Here is a 19,803-nt window from a genome sequence, read left to right as displayed (position 1 = left end):
ACCGGCTGCTGAGTGGGTGTTTATTCAGCCCTACCTTGTGCCAGGCACTCTATTGGTTCATGAGAGGTACAACCATGAGAACAGTCCCTCCCTGATGAACCTCACAGCCAATGGGGAAGACCAAGCACTAAGGAAGCTCCCATGGTGTTACCTCTACAAAAGGAGCAGGTGTCGTGGTGCCTGATTGGTCATAGGGGAACCAACCAGAGTTCTTTTCACTCCTGGAGGCTTGCAGGAGAACGTTCAGGACTATTTTTCCAGTAGTGCTTTCCATAATGTTCACATGAAACATGTGAACAATTAATATGAACAATTTCCACACTAGTCATATTAAATAAATATCTCTTGCACAGCCACCGTGGATAAGGTACTCTGTTGGGAGATGGATAAAGGAAATTATAGGTCAGTATGGGAAGTAAGATGTACAAATTCTATCCAAATCAGCAAATAATCTTGGAGCAGCTTCAGCGTATTAGGCAGTAAAGACACAGCAGAAGCCCTGGCTTCACAGACTAGTGGGGAATGGAGACATTGAAGCAGTAGGATGAGGGTTTTGGTTACAGGATGCCAGACTAACTGTGACAATCTCCATGAGACATATAAAAAGAAACTACTACAAGAATTCTTGCTACAGTTGTTAAGCTTTCATGGCTGTTTTAAATTCTTCCCATTTTGAGTAACCAGAAAAGATATTTATTGGCGACTGCTGTGCCAAATTTGGTGGCATCATATTTCCTCTAAATGTAGCTATTCAGAGAAAATTCAGTGAAGATTTATTGAAGAGCTATTCTGTGCAAGACATTACAATCTATGTTAAATATGCAGCTTATTTTCTTATTAGATTTTCTCTGAAGCCCATAAACCCTCATAAAAATGTATGGGTACTGTTCCTCCTCTTCTCTTTATATCCTTAAGCCTAGTTTTTTTTTTTTTAAAGCATATTCTGGTTTAAATGTCTATTGTTTGGATTTATCACTAGAATAAAATAGCAAATATTTCGAGTATGATAATGACATCTTAAATTAGGAAAGAAATTGAGTCACAGTACCCTGTTTATTTTTGCCCTTCTGTCCTTCCTCCCAACTATCACAAGTTTGAAATCTGTCTTACTACTGTATTTTTCACTGTTCATTTCCTGCTCACATTTGATCCATATCAGGGACAATGAAGAAACGCAAGTTTGTTACCCAGCATTTCCAAGAGACCTGCTGGGTCTTGGTATTCAGATTTAATTACGTAACACCCAATTATCCCTTCTGTCTCCTTGTTTTCAGCTCAAGACAGTGTATCTGATTTCGTACATTAGACTATAATGATACCAGCCCTGACTATGGGAAGAATTTTTCGATAACCGTTTGCTCACATTTGATCTACTGTATACCTGTCATCCCATTCATAAGCCACAGAGAGGAAACCACATCTCTGTGGAATTGAAAAGGTCAATTGAAACTAGCAGTCACTTTGCTTCATGAAGTCCAGCAGCAAATCCTGCCTCCTGATATTTGGCAAGACAAACAAGCTGGAGAGAAGGGGTCATTTTAAAATAGAACCAGTTCTCTGTGCATTGTCTCCTTCTCATCACTAACCTTGACATGGCCTCTCGCCAAAACCAACCAAGTGTGGCTTCCTCACTTCAGAGCTACCTGCGGTGACACAGCAGCCTGGGGGAAGGTCAGCAGTGCTGCTCCATCCCTCCCCAGACTGTAGTTTGCAATCTCAAAGGGTAAGATGGACCCAGTACCTCTGTTGCCATGTTAGAGGGGAGGAAGCAGTGGCTGTAACTCGTGGTACATGCCAGACCGAACCTCTGAAAGAACTTTAGGAGTGCACAGGGGGCTGGTGGCAGGAGGCTCAAGCCAACTTTATGGACTGAATATTTGTGTTCCTGCAAAATTAATATAATGAAGCCCTAATTCCTTATACGAGGATGTTGGAGGTGGGGCTTGAGGAGATGACGAGGTCGTGGAGGTGGAGCCCTCATGAATAGGATTAGCGCCCTTGTCAGAAGAGACGAGAAAGATGATCTGTCTCGGCCATGTGCAGACCCAGTGCAAAGACAGCCGCCTACAAGTCAGGAAGTGGGCTCTCACCAGATACCGGATATGCTGCCCCCGTGATCCTGGACTCCCCAGCCTCCAGAACTATGAGATATAAGTGGCTGTTGTTTAAACCACCCAGTCTGTGGTATTCGTTATAGCAGCCTGAATTAAGACATGATGGACACTGGGCCCCCAAGCTAACTCAGAGCCAGGGCCTCCAGGAACCGCACTGGAAGAAAGGCTATGCTGGACAAAGAAGCAGAGACAGAGACAAAGTGCCATGTGGAATCAGGAGGATTTAACTGAAATTGGAACGGGGGTTGGGGGGGAGCAAATCAAAACAGAGAAGCCGGGGGAAAATAGGCTAGCGCTGTTAGAAAAGCCGGGAAATGCAGGGGAGCTTGTCTTTGGAGGCCAGAGACTCAGGCTGCCAGTCACCTCCTGCTGCTATTAAAGGACCTCCTTTCCAGGGCACAGAGGAGATAATGGGGACCCCAACATCAGATTGAGAAAACTCCAGTCTGACCAGAAATGTTCAGCTCAAGATCCTTTGCTGATGCCTTTTCGAATGGAAATGTGAACTCTGATCTCTCTAGCAGAGTGAAAAGATATTTCTAAATCAACTATTCCAGTGTTACCAGGAAAATTTTACAAGAAATAGTTACGAGCAGGATAGGTATATTTGCACATTGGGTATTTTAAGCATGAAAGAGTGTTGCATGGAGCAAAATCTTTTATTCATTGTGATGGTACATGGGCTCTTCCATAACTTATCACGTTTTAGGACACTTTGGAAACCTCTGTAGTAATAGTTCTGTACAGAGGCATGGCTCGTATAGGCTTTTTTATTATATATATATCAGGCAACCAGAAAGTAAGAAAATCGAATCTGTACTTTCCAGCTTATGTGGGATCACTTCTCAGTGGTAGATAATCTATATCGATATCCATCTAGATAGATAGAAAATCTCTGTATCAATCCCTTGTCGAAATGTAGACAAACCATTTGGAATGTATGATCAACTACTGAGAAGTGATCCTTACAATATATAGAGATATGTATATTATCTATAGCTAGATAAGTAAATAGCTAGAATATAAATCTATAATCTATAGATATAAATAGAATGCCAATGCTGCTATTAAAGATGAATATCAGGCTTTGGTTGCTAAAGGCTTACTGTGTTTACCACATGTTGGTTTGTTTCCTCTTTTTTCTCTTTTTTCGTAGAAACCTAACACTCTCCTGGAACCCGCTTACCAGCCCTTGGTCCTGAAGAACATCTCCACCCTGCCCGTGAACCTGTTGCTCTCGACAGGAGGACCCTTTTGGATCTGCGAGACCGATAGATCCTTGCTGCCCAGAACGCCTAAGGTAACTGGACAGAGGATCCCCAACTCTGTATGTGTGACAGAAGGAGGGAGTAGTATTGTTACGCTGCCTGATTGCAGCCCAGAAAGATATAAAGAATCCAGGAAATAAAAAGGAAAAAATAGCACAGACATCGAAAGTGAGTCATAAGTAACTTCCAGCATCAGTGGGTAGGAAAACTGTTATTAACGCTGTGAGAACTTCCTGTGCATTTTTTATGACCCTTGCCTCCCTGCCCGTCATAACAAAGCTGATCTTTAGAAAACAGTGACTTGCCTCCAAGGACAATAAAGATCTTCTAGTCCCCCTCCAATCTGACCAAACCTCGGTCCTCAAAGTGCCGACTCTAAACCAGCCCAGCCCATCTCCAGATACTGGGAAAGCTGACCTGGGCTGAGGGAGGAGGCTGGGAGCTCACCTGGCCAGCGTCTAGGGCAGGATCCCCCTGTTCTCTGAACATTCCTACAAGATTATCCTCGCAATCCCTGCCTGGGCGGGAAGACACCAGAACGGCTGGGCCCTGGGGCAAGGGGCCATGCAGAGCGGAGGTGAAGGAGGATTGAAAGAGAGACCAGACCCACACCCCATGGTGTTTGGGCCCCAGTCTACAGGGACAGCTCACAGAGAGTGGTATAGAGCAGGAAGGGCGGGCCAGCAGCTGCAGCAATTCCAAGGTCTCAGAAGAGGGACCCTGTGTCTTAAGGACGTTTGCTGTAGCCACACTCAGGGAGACAGATATTTGTGGGGGGCAGCAGACAGAGCAGTCCTGCACCACCACCCTCCCCTGCTCTGCCTCACTGATTCTTGAGTGGGTTATATTCAAGCATGATTTGGTGGGGGGGGGGGGGACAGCTAAGATCTTTGAACAGAGAAGTAAAAGGAGATGCTCATAAGCAGATGAAACTGACTGCATGGGAACTTGTGCAAGGAAGAAAACCCAGAGTACAAACCAGGCGTTTCCTTCAGCCTCCAAGAAATTACAGAGATGGCTTTAAAAAGGGTTCAAGGACCAGATGCACGTGTTCTAAGAGGAGATGAAGCATGAACTCGCAGAGCAGAGGAAGTCAAAGGAGATGAGATGAGAAAATGAAAACACAGACGTGACCAACTCTCTGTCTGGGGGTAGGATAGACCCACTCTTGTCCGTCCTGAAATGTTAATAAGAAAAACATAGAAATGTTCAAAAAGAAAAACACTGAGAACAATCAAATAAAAGGGGAAGAGGACGCGTATAACCACATAATGAAAGATTACAACAAACTTTAGAGGCTAGAATGAGGAAGGAGTGGGTGGACAAAGGCACAAAAACCTGAGGCCTAGAACATTCTCCAGTGAGGCTGCAAGGAAGTGGGAATCGTTCAGTCCAGGTAGCCTGGGCTTAGGGACAAGCGTGTGAGCAGAGTGCTGACAGCAGATATTCCATGTGCGCCAGAAAGCTGTCCCGGCCGACCCCACTCAGAAGATGTGGACAGTTAGCTTTTATTCGAAGACAGAAGGATAAATGCTCTGTCCCAAAGAACCCCATAAAAATGTTCTGGGAAATTTGGCATTTTCTGTGTCAGTGTTGATACCGCAGGATAATCCCTGGTCTCTGAGTTATGTGCACTGTCTGATCATTCCCCTCTTTGCCAAAAATTGTTCTGTAGACCCGCCCTGCTGCAAGAATTGAGAAATGGCGGCCTTGCAATAGTTGGGATGCAGGCTGGGTCAGGAACTACAGTATCTTGCAGTAACTCTTGTCGTACAGTTTGACCTTTTTTATGACTTGCAAGAATAATTTAAATAAAAAGCATATAAAATATAATTTTAAAATTAGCTTTTCCACATTAGCAAGGAAAATACCAACAAGCAATAGAAAAATAGGCAAAAAGGAGTTCTCACTGTGGCTCAGTGGAAACGAATCTGACTAGTATCCGTGAAGACGCAGGTTTGATCCCTGGCCTTGCTCAGTTAGTCGGGGATCCAGCATTACTGTGAGCTGTGGTGTAGGTCACAAACACGGCTTGGATCCCCCCATTTCTGTGTCTGTGATGTAGGCCAGCAGCTGTAGCTCTGAGTCAACCCCTGGCCTGGGAACTTCCATATGCCATGGGTGTGGAAAAAGAAAAAAAAAAAAAAAAATAGGCAAAGGAAATGAACAAAGATTTTACAAAAAGAACATCTCTTAAATATATGAAAATATGCTCAACTTTACTCACGTTAGAAGAAATGCAAATATAAATTAATTTGAAAAAACATTTTTTTCCTATCAGATTGGCAAAGAACAAAAATTGGGGAATGCCCTGTGTTAGGGAGAGCATGTGGAAACCGATGTTTCCCTTGTGGTGTCAGGGCGGTGTACCCTGGAAGGCAGTATGGCAGTGGCTTTCCGCTTTTGCAATGCCCATCCCCTTTGACCTAGACATTCCACTCCTAGGAATGTATCCTATAGACATAGACACAATATACAAGATGACAAAGATATATACAAAGATATTCATTGAAACATTGATTACAAGAGCAAAAGACTGGGAGCCAGTATCCATCAATAGGAGATTGGCTAAATAAATGACGCAGACTTCTATGATGGGGTAAATTCAGCTATTAAAAAGAGGGAGTGAGGGAGTTCCTGCCCTGGCCCAGTGGTATAGAACCTGACTAGGATCCATGAGGACGCAGGTTCAATCCCTGCCCTCGCTCAGTGGGTTAAGGATCCAGTGTTGCCATGAGCTGTGGTATAGGTCACAGACACCACTCAGACCCTGTGTTGCTGTGGCTGTGGAGTAGGCCAGCAGCTGCAGCTCCAATTCGACCCCTAGCCTGGGAACTTCCATATGCCGCAACTGTGGCCATAAACAGCCAAAAAAAAATGGGGGGGGGGGCGGGGGGGAGTGGTGAGTGAGGCAGCTCCATGTGCACTGATGAGTTATCCCCTGTAGAAATAGCAAAGTATGGAAAAAGGGCCATAGTTTGCTACCACGTGCTTAAAAAATAAAAAACACATATATGAATGTGATTCTATAGGCATACATTATCTTTATATTCAGACAAAGATAAGATACTTGTGTAAGGGGCATAGCTGGCCTGGGTTACAGGAGGAGAGATGGGCACAAAGGTGACCTACTTCTCATTGTTCAATCTTTTCAAAAATAAAAATGAAATTTTTAAAAAAGATTTTTTAGAAATTAAGACCACACCTTGCCCTGGCATACAATGATACAAATTATTCAACAGAGAGGCATATCTTAGTTCCCAGTCTTACTGATGGCCGAGGAATCTATGGCATCTAAGCAGGAAAGAGAGACTCACCAAGGGAAAATCTTAGACTAACCTTGGACCTCACACTTTCTGATCATTTCTCTTGATCAGAAAGGGATGACAGGAATAACTGGCATTTATATACCATACATTATGGGTCAGGCATCGCTCTGAATACATGGTAAATATATTATTTCATCCTCTTAAAAGAGTTAGGTGCTATTATTGCCCCTGTTTTACAGATGGAGAGACTGAGATCTAGGAATGCCCAACAACTTTGCCCAAGTTCACAGAGCTAGTGACCAACAGAGCCAGGCTTTGAACCCGAGCAGTCCGGCCCCAGAGTTCATGATCTTACAGTAAATATCACTTGCATAAGAAAATTCTTTTCAGGTTTTTCTTTAATTCAAAGATGAATTTTTAAAAAATAAATTAGTCCAATTCCATTTTCATAAAATTTTATTTATCCATCTTTCATGTCTGGACTTAGGTTTTACCAGAAGTGAACTCTGAGAAATAATACCTGGTGAAATCTTAGTTTCTAACTTCTTCATGCTTTTTTATATGAAGTAAAATTTTGTGGGTACGTATCATTTCCACAAAGCAACAAAATCCTTCCTCTGGGGGGAAAAAAATGTTTAAGTCAATTTTCCAAGATGTTTAAACACCAAGCATTATGATACCTAGGGCTCCAGATGCCGTGATCTATAAGAGTGGGTTCCTAATTGTGCCCAGCCACCTGTGCCCAGTGGCTGGTGAGGTTTTCAGAGGAGATTAGCCAACTGAAGAGTCATTACCCTTTCTCTGACTCTTGAATCGGGTGATTGGCTTCATCACCTGAAACCATCTAATCATGTCACTGAAGTGCACAGTTAAATACCTGAACCTTGAAACTCAGTGGAGAGGGAAATGCCCTGTAAACAGATTTGCTCCTGTGTGTATTCCTCCCGAATGCTTCAGGGCACTTTGTGCAAAACCAGAAGGTGGCTTTCAAGCTGATTAAATGTGGGAATTAAGCGATTCCTAAAAAAGCCAACTCAGAGCCAGGCTTTCTCTGGGAAAGTGTTTCTGTGGCCTTGGCATCAAGGAACACATGGGGATTTGAGTCAAAGAGAGAAAAGAACAAACACAATCTACTGAACAAACTTTGCACAGCTCTGGAGTGTCATTTTAAGTTGAATAGAAAACAGCAGAACGTGAATAACACTGTGCTTAAGAGTTAGAATTGCAGACGTTAGAAGAAGAAATTAAATTACCTAATCCGTGCCTTTCTGGGTCACCCTCTACAGAGCCCCTTCCAAAACCTTTTAAATTTTTTCTTAAGCAAAGAACTTTTCCCACTTATCCAGGAAGAGCATTTTACCATCTAATTTATTTTCAGTTAAGAATATTTTTTAATAGTTATTCATTGCAGATTTTCCTTTTACACCTCCTCAATCCTTAGAACCTCATAATGCTGATCAAAATCTCTTCCTTCAAATAGTTCCCCTCCAAATTTTTCTTGCTTTCATTTTCAACCATTAAAAAGTATGTATGTCTGTGTCTGTATACATAGACATGAATAGATATCAATATTGATAGACTAGCTGTTTAATTATATATACGTAGATATGCAATTATGGATCAAGTATGGATACACGTGTGCCTCTTGCTTATCTGTGCATATCTGTGTGTATATGTATGTCTGTGTACATAAATATGAATAACTTTGGTTGTCCTCTTTCGTGTATCAGGTTGGAAATGCCTAGTACAGAGGTTGGTAATTCCCCATTTTCTTGTTTGTAGCCTATTAAATTGGAGACCGGTGAAGAAAAAAACCTGCTGGTCAAATTTGACCCTTCCTACAAAAACGACTTGAACAACTGGGTGGCAGAAGAAATCCTAGCCATCAAGTATGTGGAGCATCCTCAAGTAGACAGCCTGCACCTGCGTGGAGAGGTGAATTACCCCAACCTCACCTTTGAGACCATGGAGCTGGATTTTGGCTGTATCCTGAACGATACCGAGGTGATCCGCTACATCACGATCACCAACTGCAGCCCCCTTGTTGTGAAGTTTCGCTGGTTCTTCCTGGTGGACGAGGAGGAAAATCAGATAAGGTACCAACCAGCATGGCATCTTGCCAAGCTCTTCTCTGTGCTTCATTTTTTTTTTTTTCCTCTCCTTTGAGCTCTGCACTGGGCTTCCTGTATCCTGAGTCCTGGTCTTTCGTGAATACTTTCAGTTCCAACAACTAATCTGTGACAGAGGGAACAAAGACCCATGGTCCATCCTAGTTTTCCAAAGAGGAAAAGCAGATAAAACATCTTCGAATGTGCCAATTGCCACCAAAAATAACAAAGCAGTAACCCTCAGCCTGCTGTAATTTGGAATCGAGCAATTGGATCGTTAGAAATTTTCCACTGAAAATAGTCTTTGTAGGGTTTCCTTAATAAGCGTTTCAAACCCAAAGCGCAAATTGGGTACAACAGTACATGAGATATGTGCTACCCTGAGCTCCATTTTCTGCATGTTTCAGTGGGTTGAGTTCTGACCCATATGTGTACGTGTGTGTATATATATATATATATATATATACACACACACACATATATACACACACACACATATATATACACACAAAATAGAGTTGCTGAGTACCAAAAGGGAACATCTGTCTCATAATATTTGGGTTTAGAAATGTCTCTTCTGCGCATTTCAAAGCTAAATCCATCTTAATTTGGAAAACACTCCCTTAAAAAAATGTTTCAGCCAGGCTTCAGTTGATGGATCAAAAGCCCATGGATGGTCAGGATTAATGGGCTTCTGTATATTCCCGCACTGGATGTTTGGACAGCTTGGTTTTCAGCACCTGAATGTCGAGTGGCTGTTCTTAACTGGCTGTTGTTTCCTGGCTGGTCCTTGTTTCCTTTACACGGTCCTCTTCTCGTGTATGACTGCCATCCTTTCCTCTCCCGCACCTGTTACCTTGGTAACCATGGCTTGCTCTGGATGTCTTCCGTAGACATCTGATGACGATGCAGCATAGCACTGAAGCTGGGTCTGGACCTGATCAAGGGACCCTGCTCATTATGTGCCAAGGACCATTCAGGTTTGGGATGAAATTCTGTAGGTGATAAACATTTAAAATACTTATGGAAAAATCAGCCAACCTGACCTAATGAGTTTCAAATACCAGATTGTGTGAAGTTATTCTGATGTAACATAGCTAAATGAGTTTATTCCATCTGGGAGCAATGGATACGCTTTATTTATTTTTTATTTTCAAGAGGCCGTTTTCATAATTAAAATAATGACATTTTGAAGATGTGCTTAGCCAGTACTGGAGATGATACACTTACTCTTTCATTGGCTTGAGCATTCATCTAACTACATTTGTCCTTCCTTCAGTATCTTCCAATATGTTGATACCGGGCTGCTGCTTATAATTCACATATTCATTCAGAGATTCACTCAAAAAACATTTGATAGGTGACTCTTAAGCACCAGATCATGTGTGAGGCATCAGGGATATGGAAGTGAGTGAGACATGATCCCTGGACTGAGGCTTGGGGGAAAGCCGCTGTGTAACCACGCTGAACACATGATCATGCCAGGCTCTGAGGGAGGACAGAGAGGGGATGATGCTCACAGGAGTCGGACAAGAAGCCTGCCCTGAGAGACAGGTAGATGCTCCAAGGAGGAGAAGCAGGGAAGCATACTCGCCATTACAGGAGAAGCACGTGTATGAGTTAGGACTCATGGAGTCTGCTGCCCGTGACAGAAAACCTGACCCTAAGCAAAATGAAAAGCAAAGGTCATTCACTGTTGCCCACATTCCGAAGTCCAAGTTCATTCTGGCTTCCAAGCTGGCTTAAAGCAAGGACTCAATCGCGGGAGCCAGAGTCCCTGTCTCAGCTCTGCTCTCCTTCATGTGTTAGACATGTTCTCAGATCAGCTATTCTCCCATGGTCACCAAATGCTGCTGGCCATCCCAGGGCCATGTCCATGCAAACCCTGAACCACCAGATTGGAACATGAGCTTTGATCCCAGGATTTCTAGGAAATTCACCTGATGGGACCAGCTTAAACACTTTTCCTCTCCCTCCCCTGACCGGTCACTGTCAGGGGAGGGCGAAGCCCTTGATTAGCATTGGCCTGATGAGTGGTGACCTCAGAACCACATGGGCTGAAGCAGTGAAAGTAGGGCAGATCCCCAGACATAAACCACAGTGTGGGGGAAAGAAAGCTGGAGAGGCAGAGGGCTGGTCAGCGCAGCCACAGCGTAGACTTCCCAGGTGGCAGGGAATCAGGGGACACAGTCTGGGCTGGTAGATTGGCAGTCTTGTGTGTGAGGCCTGGTGTTCCATGATAAGGAGCTTAGACTCTTTCTTGGGGGGCAGCAGTGAGATTTGTAATCAGGAAAGTGATGGATCAGGTTTTTTCAGAAAGATAACTTAGCAGCATTCAGCACAGTTGTCTAACCCTTTCTTCCTGAAAGACATTCCTTTCCTGGCTTGACTAAAACCTTACTCTCCTGCTTTTCCCCTGTCCCCTCGACTGCCCACTGCTTCTCAGCCCAAGGCCTTCAACAGCTCTGCTGGAGTCACAGGACGCAGGGCTTCTTCCCGGGCCCTCTGCTCTTCCTGGCAGGTGCCCCCGCCCACAGCCCCATCTCCACCCCGCTGCTGGATGCTTCCAAATATGTGTCTCCAGCTAGAGCCCTCCTTCCTTGGCCTCTCCTCTTGAATGTCTCCCCAGGGACTTGTGTCCAAACTGCCCCACTCCAGACTCAGGCTCTCCTGTCCTCCCTGTCCCCACCAGGGCCCCTGTCCTAGTAAATAACATCACTGTCCTGGGGGCATCCGGACTCCTTCCTCTCCCTTACCCTGTGTTTACCCCACCCACCCCATCCAATATATCCCCAAGTTCTCCCTCTTGCACTTTCTAAAGCCTTCTCGTTCCCGTGCCCACAGTTGTTACCCTAGTTGAAGTCCCCGTCCCCTCTTGCTTGGACCATTGTGACAGCCCCTGACTGGGCTCTCTGTTTCCATTCCTGTGCCACAGTCCATCCCCTCCCCCCTCAGCAGCCACGTGATGAGCTGCTTTCCCACTCGAATGGGTACCCATGCTTCTTGAACAAAGTACAAAATACTTCCGCTTCCATGAGGCTCAGCATGCGCGGCCCCCGTATTCCTCTCCAGCTCCTTCTCACTTCTCTTTCCCTCACCTTCTTCCTGGGTACCCACCACTCTGGCCTCTTTCCTGCCCGGTGCTATTCCTGTCTCACTGGAAGCTCTCCCCTCTCCTCACCAAGCTCATCCTGTTCCCTCAAGTCGCAAATGTCCTTCCCAGGAGGCCTGCTCTGAGACCCTTCCCCACACGCGGTCCCCTGTCACAGGCACTGGTAGCCCAACTCCTTGGTGGCACATCACATTCGCAACTGACTAGCGTTCACCTTCCCAGCTGGCTCTTAATCCCCAGGAGGCCAGGGAGTTCTGTTGCCCCAGATCCCAGAGCCCATCACAGTCCGCAGCACAGAGTAGGTCCTTAAAGGGTATTTTCTAATTAATCGTCTGCTCCTCCTGCCCCTGGTATTTGTCATGGGAGGAGAGTAATTTCATAACTGGTTTAACATTCTTTTCTGTCAGCTTCCTGGCACCCGCCAAATGAAAAGGCTCAAGGCATAAATGCCACCTTGAAGAGAAAAAAAAAAAAAGCCACTTGCTGTCTAGACAGGCCCTGTCTGTGCAGCCCATAAGAAAAACATGAACCACTTATTGGCTAAAGGTCACTTTCATCAGATATACCAACACGCACCTTTCTTTTCCAATCTGAATTCTTCTACGCCTCACAACTAGTAAAAGAAACAAAAGTATAAAAGAGGAGTTTATTTTTCTCTTATCAGGCAGGCTATAAGGAGGCCTAGACAGCTCTCAACATCCCTGCCCATCCCAACACGCAGGCATCAGCCGCGTGTGTGTTTGGGCGGGAGTGGGAGCGAGTACGTGTGTACATGCGTGCGTGTGTGTGTGTGTGTGAGAGAGAGATTTCGTAGGCAGTTCTGACGTGGGCCCTTGGGCCTCTCTCTTGCTTAAGCATATTCTTTGTTGCAAGTTGGCCCTCATGTCGCAGAAGCATGAACAAAGAAGTGAGGTGGACAGGCATGTTAGGTAATCACTCTGTAAGCGGCCAGCCAGTCACTGCCTTAGAAACCTGCTCATCCGCATGAGTCCACATGCAGGGCAGGGTCCCCACCGACTCTGGTGGATGACCATCCATGCGCTCACCCCTTTGCATGTCATGAGGAAGCTGTGATGACATCTAGGCTGGGTGCGGATGCCGGTGTGGCCGGCACTGCAGAAACATGCCCTTTCTCCGGCCTGATGGCTCAGCTGGGTAAGAACACCATGCTTCGTGGTGTCTGTGTGAAAGAGGAGCTCAGGGAAGCCCACACTCAAACCAGGCTTTGCTTCTAAGAGGCCAGAGACAGCCATGGGGATGCAGGCTGGGCTGGCACCTGTGCCCAGACGCGGAGCCGCAGGCTGAGGGGATGCCGGAACTTAGAGCATGTGTGCCACACGGTCTCCAGAGGCAGCTCCGCCTTTTTGTTCCCACATCAGGTTATAAATAACAGATACAAGGACCCAAGGGAGCCCAGCCCAACAGCAAAGGAAGTGTGTTGTTCTCCCTCTGGTTTTTCTGTGGTGCCTGTCAGTTGTCTGGTGTTGTGATTGGGAGAGGAGGCTGGAAGCGCTGGAGGGGGCAGTGGAGGGATGCTCACTTCCCAGATGCTTCTGTCTGTCTCTTCATCACCCCTCAATTCCTGTTGCCTCGAAATGGGACTTTACTAAGCTGTGATGCATCGATGGTAGTTGAGGTCCTGGGCTGTGGCATCGGACACGGCTGGCTAGACTCCCAGCTCTGTCCTCCGAGCCATGTGACCCTGCATCATGTTTTACTTACCTGTAAAGTGGGGATGATGTAGGCACCGAAGAGAGTCATTGTGGGGATTAAATGAGATACGTTTATAAAGTACATGTGTCTCTGAGATGACACATGAAAGAAAAACCTGTAATTGGTGGCTGTTTTCCAGTCTTAAGGGGTCTCTTTTTCTTCTTCATCTTTTCCCACCAAGTGCTGCTAAATGAAGCACAATCCCTAAGTGTTGGACTATAGGGTCCTTAAACGCCAAGAGGTGGACTCAGACCCCTTTTCCTTCTGAAGAAGAATAGAGACTCCTGCTCATCAAGGCTGAAGCGAGCCTTCGCAGACCCCGGCCGTGTGTGGTCAGAAGGGCCAGGCCTGAGCACCTCCCTGTCCCCCGACTCCTCCCTGCAGCCAGGGGACCCCAGACCTCTGAGCATGGATAGGCCTTTACTTTGCCCAAGGGCCCTGCCGAGAAAACAAAAATTTTTAGGGGGAAAATGAAACATGATTCTTTTTCTTTCAAATCAAAAATCATTTTATTGAAACTCGGGCCCGTCACGGGGGATCCTTGCACCCCAGGCTTCCAGGGCTGCTCAGCGTGATAAGAGCCTGGCCCTGGCCCCTAAGGCAGCCTCCTGCTTGGCCGCCTGCCCCCTGTGACCTTGGTGGACAGCTAAGTGTCCTGAGCCTTGGCTTCCCTCGTCCTCACCAGAGGGCGACATCACCTCCCACATGTGGACCTGGTGAGTGTTGACTCAGCCCACACCGCAGAGCTCTTGGCTCCACAGGCCCATCCCATAATAAATTCTCAGTAAATGTCAGCTGTCACAGCCATTCCTTCATGGAGCAGTTTAGGTGGATCGGCACCTGTTCATTGCGAATACAGGCCCTCCTTGAAAAGTAGGATCCCAGAGGCAGCTTGGAGACATCTCCTGAAATCAGTAAGAAGCAACAGGAGCCAGGGAGCCCTGGGGGTCTGAGGGCCACAGGTGTCTCTTGCTGGTCCGAGCTTTTGTCCCTTCCATAAATCTCCTCCTTTCTTCCCCACAGGCCCCACACCGCACAGAGTCCTTTAAACTTCTGCAGTCATATTTGTTTCTTTTCCACCTCCCAGAAAAGTTTGGATAAGAGACAAAAGCAAGCATGGAGCTTGAGGGCTGGAGGGAAGGCAGCTCTGATGAGGGAGCAGAAAGGGTCAAAAGAGGGAGCAGAAGTAGCCATAGTGGCCTTGGGCACAGTGCCAGGTCAGCTCTCAGGCCCCTCCCGCCCCTTTCTTCCCTAACTCCCATCCTCCTCGTGTCTGAGCCAGAATGACAATTTCACAGCCCAGAGAATGAATCCAGAACCAACAGGGCTATCCTCCTTGGCTGTATTAGTTTCTTGTTGCTGCTGTAAGAAATCACCAGCACGTGATGCTGGCAGGAAGTAGGGTGCATGCCCAAAGGATTAATCTAGTTGAGATTAAGAAAAGGAGCACAGAGCCCAAGGGACAAGAGGTGAGAGACTTAACCAGAACCTCTGTGGCCTCCCTCACCAACTCAAGGTGTTGTCCGACCTGCTCCTTTGAGTTACGGATGGCTGAGAGACGAGGGGCTGTTGACCTAAGCATATTTCCTGAGCAGAAGGGCAGAAGTCCTGGGGGTTAGGGCTTCAGCAGAGTATTTCAAGGGGCATCAGTTCAGCCTGTAACAGTCTTTAATTTAAAAATTTTAAATCAGTAAATTTTTGAGTAAACTTTTGAAACATGAAAAGGCCAGGGTGGTAGAAACCCATGTGTCAGGAAACAGTAGCCCTGTGGGGTCAGGTCAGTTTGGGTGTTTTAGGCCATGCTGAGGAGTTTGACGTTTTTAAAAATGTAGTAAAAAGCCATGGGAGGGTTTAAAGTAAGAAAGTGGCGTGGGCTGCCTTGAACCAGAGTCAGCAGCAACAACAGCCCTTAGATTAACAAAAACTGAAGGAGGTTATTGTGAACAGGTGCATTCAAGGAGGAACAGACTCAAAGGCATTTCTACTGGATATATTTAAGGAAGAAGGAAAATTATCTAAGACATAATGTCTAAGATGCAAGGAGGATTTCTGAACTAAGAAAATGGAACAGGAGTTCTCATCGTGGCTCAGTGGAAACAAATCCGACTACTATCCATGAGGATGCGGGTTTGATCCCTGGCCTTGCTCAGCAGGTTGGGGATCTGACGAGCTATGGTGTAGGTCACAGACGAGGCTCAGATCCCATGTCGCTGTGGCTGTGGTGTAGGCCAGCAGCTGTACCTCCAGTTTGACCCCTAGCCTGGGAACTTCCATATGCCATGGGTATGGTGCTAAAAAGCAAACAACAACAACAACAAAAAACAGAAAATGGAACATTATGGATAAACTTAGACTGCCATTATTATTAAAATAATAATACTAATGTATAGAAGATGGAGGAATAGAAGGACTAGAACTCAACTTCTCTCCTAAAAACAACAAAATTCACAACTAAAGACTGAGCAATCTCTACCCGAATGGACCGGAAACCTTAAAAAAGATACCCTACTCCAGAAGAAAAAGATGAGGCCACATCAAGAGGTAAGAGGGGTGATTTCACGATATAAACAACCCCATAGCTCCCGGTGGGAAGCTCCACAGACTGAAAACTAGCTGGTTCACAGAGACTCACCTACAGGAGTGAGAGTTCTGAGCAACACGTCAAAACTTCATGTGCGGGAATCTGGCACTGGGAGAAAGAGCCCCTGCACCATCTGGCATTGAAGGCCAGTGGGGCTTGTGCACAGGAGCTCCACGGGACTGGGGGAAATGGAGACCCCATTCTTAAAAGGCACACACGGACTTTCACATGCACTGGGTCCCAAGGCAGAGTGAGGTCTCCATAGGAATCTGGGTCAAACCTGACTGCAGTTCTTGGAGGACATCCTGGGAAAACAGGGGTGAATGTGGCTTGTTGTGAGGGAAGGACATTGAAGGCAAAGCTCTCGGGAATACTCAGCAGCTGCCTTTCTCTGGAGGTGGCCATTTTGGGAAAATCTGGCCCTACCTGTCAGTCAGTGCTGAGAAGCCCCAGGCCAAACAATAATCCAGGTGGGATCACAATCCCACCCCTCAGTAAACAGGCTACCTAAAGAGCCTCAGGCACACAGCAGCCCCTAATCCCATCCAGAGACTAAGCCCCACCCACCAGAGGGATTAGAATCGGCTCCACCTACCAGGGGGCAGGCATCAGCCCCTCCCATCAGGAAGCCTACAGCAAGCCCCCTATACTGACTTCAGCCACAAGGGGGGCAGACACCAGAAGTAAGAGAGTCTACAACTCTATTATCTGTAAAAAGGTCACCACACCAAAAACCTATAAAAATGAGAAGACAGAGAACTATAACTCAGATGATGGAGAAAGGAAAAACCCCAGAAAATCAGCTAAGCCATGAGGAGATTCTCAGCATCCAGGAAAAAGACTTTAGATTGTTGATGATAAAGATGATGCAAGACATTGGAAATAAACTGAAGGCAAAGATGGATAACTTACAGGAAACACTGACCAAAGAGATACAAGATATAAAACTTAAACAAGAAGAGATGCAAAACACAATAACTGAAATAAAAAACTCACTAGAAGCAGCCAACAGCAGAATACAGGAGGCAGAAGAAGGAATAAGCGAGGTGGAGGACAGATTAGTGGAAATTATGGATGCAGAACAGAAAAGAGAAAAAAGATTGAAAACAAATGAAGAGAGTCTCAGAGAACTCTGGGACAATGTGAAACGCACCAACATCTGTATTATAGGGGTGCCAGGAGAAGAGAGAGAGAAGGGGACAGAAAAAATATTCCAAGAGATAATAGCTGAAAACTTCCCTCACATGGGAAAGGAACCTCTCACTCAAATCCAGGAAGCACAACGAGTACCAAATAAAATAAACCCAAGGAGGAACACCCTGAGACACATATTAATCAAACTAACCAAAATTAGACAAAGAGAAAATCTCAGAAGCAGCTAGGGAAAAGAAACAAGTAACATACAAGGGAACCCCAATAAGGTTATTGGCAGATTTTTCAGCTGAAACTCTGCAGGTCACAAGGGAGTGGCGTGATATACTTAACAAGATGAAAGGAAAAAACCCACAACCAAGATTACTCTACGCAAGGCTCTCATTCAGATTTGAAGGAGAAATCATAACCTTCACAGATAAGCAAAAAGTGAGAGAATTCAGCAACACTAAACCAGCCTTACAACAAATACTAAAGGAACTTCTCTAGGCAGAAAAGAAAAGACAGCAACAGAAACAAAAATGTCCCAAATGACAAGGCTCACCAGTAAATGTATATATACAGTAAAGATACGAAATCATCCATGCACAATTATACCACCAAAATCAGAAATCATGAGAAGAGGTGGGTGCAAATGTAGGACACTGGAGATGAACTTGCAATTAAGAGAATAACAACTTAAAACAATCTCATATACATATAGACTCATATCAAAACTTCAGAATGACTGCAAACCAAAAATCTACAATTGATATGTAAACAAGGAATCTCTGGAGGAGAAATATATCTCGTAGTAAATAAGTGCATAATCCACCATGAAGGGGGTCATATGACATCATTCTTGGAATGCTGAGGTCTTCTTACATCTGATTCTGATTTCCTCTCCAAAGAATTTATGATAGCTATAATTAAATAATTGCAACTATACAATTAAATACTACAGTTCTACAATTGTATTATTAATAACCATTTCTCTCCATGGTACAATGTAAGGTCTATAATGTCTTGTTTATCACATCACCTGGAATGGTGTAATGCCTATATTGAAGAATCAGTAAGATGTAACAAATTGTGAGGAAGTATTTATAAAGTTACACTGTTTTTTAACCAATTTATGCATTTTATATTTTACTTATTTTCAGAGGGTGTATTATTTTTGTTATTCTTACCAGTTAAGTTATTCTTTTTATTATGCTATATAAAATATTTAATAGTATATAAGGCTTTCTTTATAAATTTTAGTTGCATAATATAGCAATTTTAATATAATGCTAATTTTTAAAGAAAAATTGAAATGTAATGGATAATACTAAATAGTAAGGATGAAAGCCATACAAAATGGGATAAAGAATAGAATAAATTTTCTATTTGTCTCAGCATATTTTCCATTCCATTTCTCCAAGGAGTCACTTAATCTGTTTCTTAAGATCCATGATATAATAATCTGTGTGAAATGTAATTGTGTTTAAATGTTTGTATTTTATTCTGTAAAAAATAAAAATAAAATTTCAACATAAATAAAAATAAAATTTCAACATAAAAATAATAATAATAATAATAATGTATAATCTGGGGAAATTAATATAATATCAGTATAGGGCTGAAATACTGTACAGTATAAAAGGGGATAAATTAAAGATTTTATGTCTTTGAGTTGTTACAGAAGAGGGAAAAGGTAAACTTTAGATATTGTTAAGTATAATTAAAGAAAAGAAATAAAAGTATGGAACTGGAAGAGGAAAAAATAAAATGAAGGAGAAAATAGAATAAATCTGAAATAAATCAAAAAATGAGGGAGGAGTTCCCATTGTGGCTCAGCAGATAAGAACCTGGCATAGTGTCCATAAGGATGCAGGTTCAATCCCTGGCTTCACTCAGTGGGTTAAGGATCCAGTGTTGCTCCAAGCTGTGGCATAGATCACATATGTGACTTGAATCTGGCATTGCTGTGTCTGTGGTATAGGGCAGCAGCTGCGGCTCCAACTCAGCTCCTTGCCCAGCAACTGCCATACATGTCATGTGTGGACGCAAAAGAAAAAAAAAAGTAAGGGAAGGGGTGACATGGAAAAGATACAGATAAATAATTAAACAAATAAAAATTATAAAATAAGATGATAAAATAAATCCATACATACTGGTAATTGAATCAACATAAATAAAACTAGCTCAGGAGGGAGTTCCTGTTGTGGTGCAGTGGAAATGAATCTGACTAGGAACCATGAGGTTGCAGGTTCAATCCCTGGCCTTGCTCAGTGGGTTAAGTAGCTGGCGTTGCTGTGAGCTGTGGTGTAGGTCGAAGACGTGGCTCGGATCTGGCATTGATGTGGTTGTGGTGCAGGCCGGTGGCTGCAGTTCTGATTAGACCCCTAGCCTGGGAACCTCCATATTCTGCAGGAAGCGGCCCTAGAAAAGGCAAAAAGACAAAAAAAAAAAAAAAAAAGGAAAAGAAACTACCTGAGGAAATGATCATGCTTCTGAATTTTACC

At 44.5% G+C, this 19,803-nt stretch overlaps 1 protein-coding gene across 6 annotated transcripts in view; it reads left to right on the top strand.

Annotated features, from left to right (window-relative positions):
* Positions 1-19,803, top strand: part of HYDIN (HYDIN axonemal central pair apparatus protein) — a 549,453-nt gene that overhangs the window by 387,116 nt on the left and 142,534 nt on the right. For all 6 annotated transcript variants that reach the window (XR_014805538.1, XR_014805539.1, XM_084959659.1 and 3 more), the window contains 2 exons: positions 3,271-3,414; positions 8,434-8,747. Coding sequence is in view for 4 of the 6 variants with exons in the window: in XM_084959659.1 (XP_084815785.1) it covers positions 3,271-3,414; positions 8,434-8,747 (458 nt within the window). In the remaining 2 variants the exon portion in view is untranslated. The remainder of the gene's footprint in view (positions 1-3,270; positions 3,415-8,433; positions 8,748-19,803) is intronic.

The sequence above is a fragment of the Sus scrofa genome, chromosome 6 (assembly GCF_054392235.1).
Source record: "Sus scrofa isolate SSC_HxYL_T2T_F1_AM1 chromosome 6, Sscrofa_HxYL_maternal_Yorkshire_Landrace_v2.0, whole genome shotgun sequence".
NCBI classification, from domain to species: Eukaryota; Metazoa; Chordata; class Mammalia; order Artiodactyla; family Suidae; genus Sus; species Sus scrofa.
This window is presented reverse-complemented; position numbering and strand designations above follow the sequence as displayed.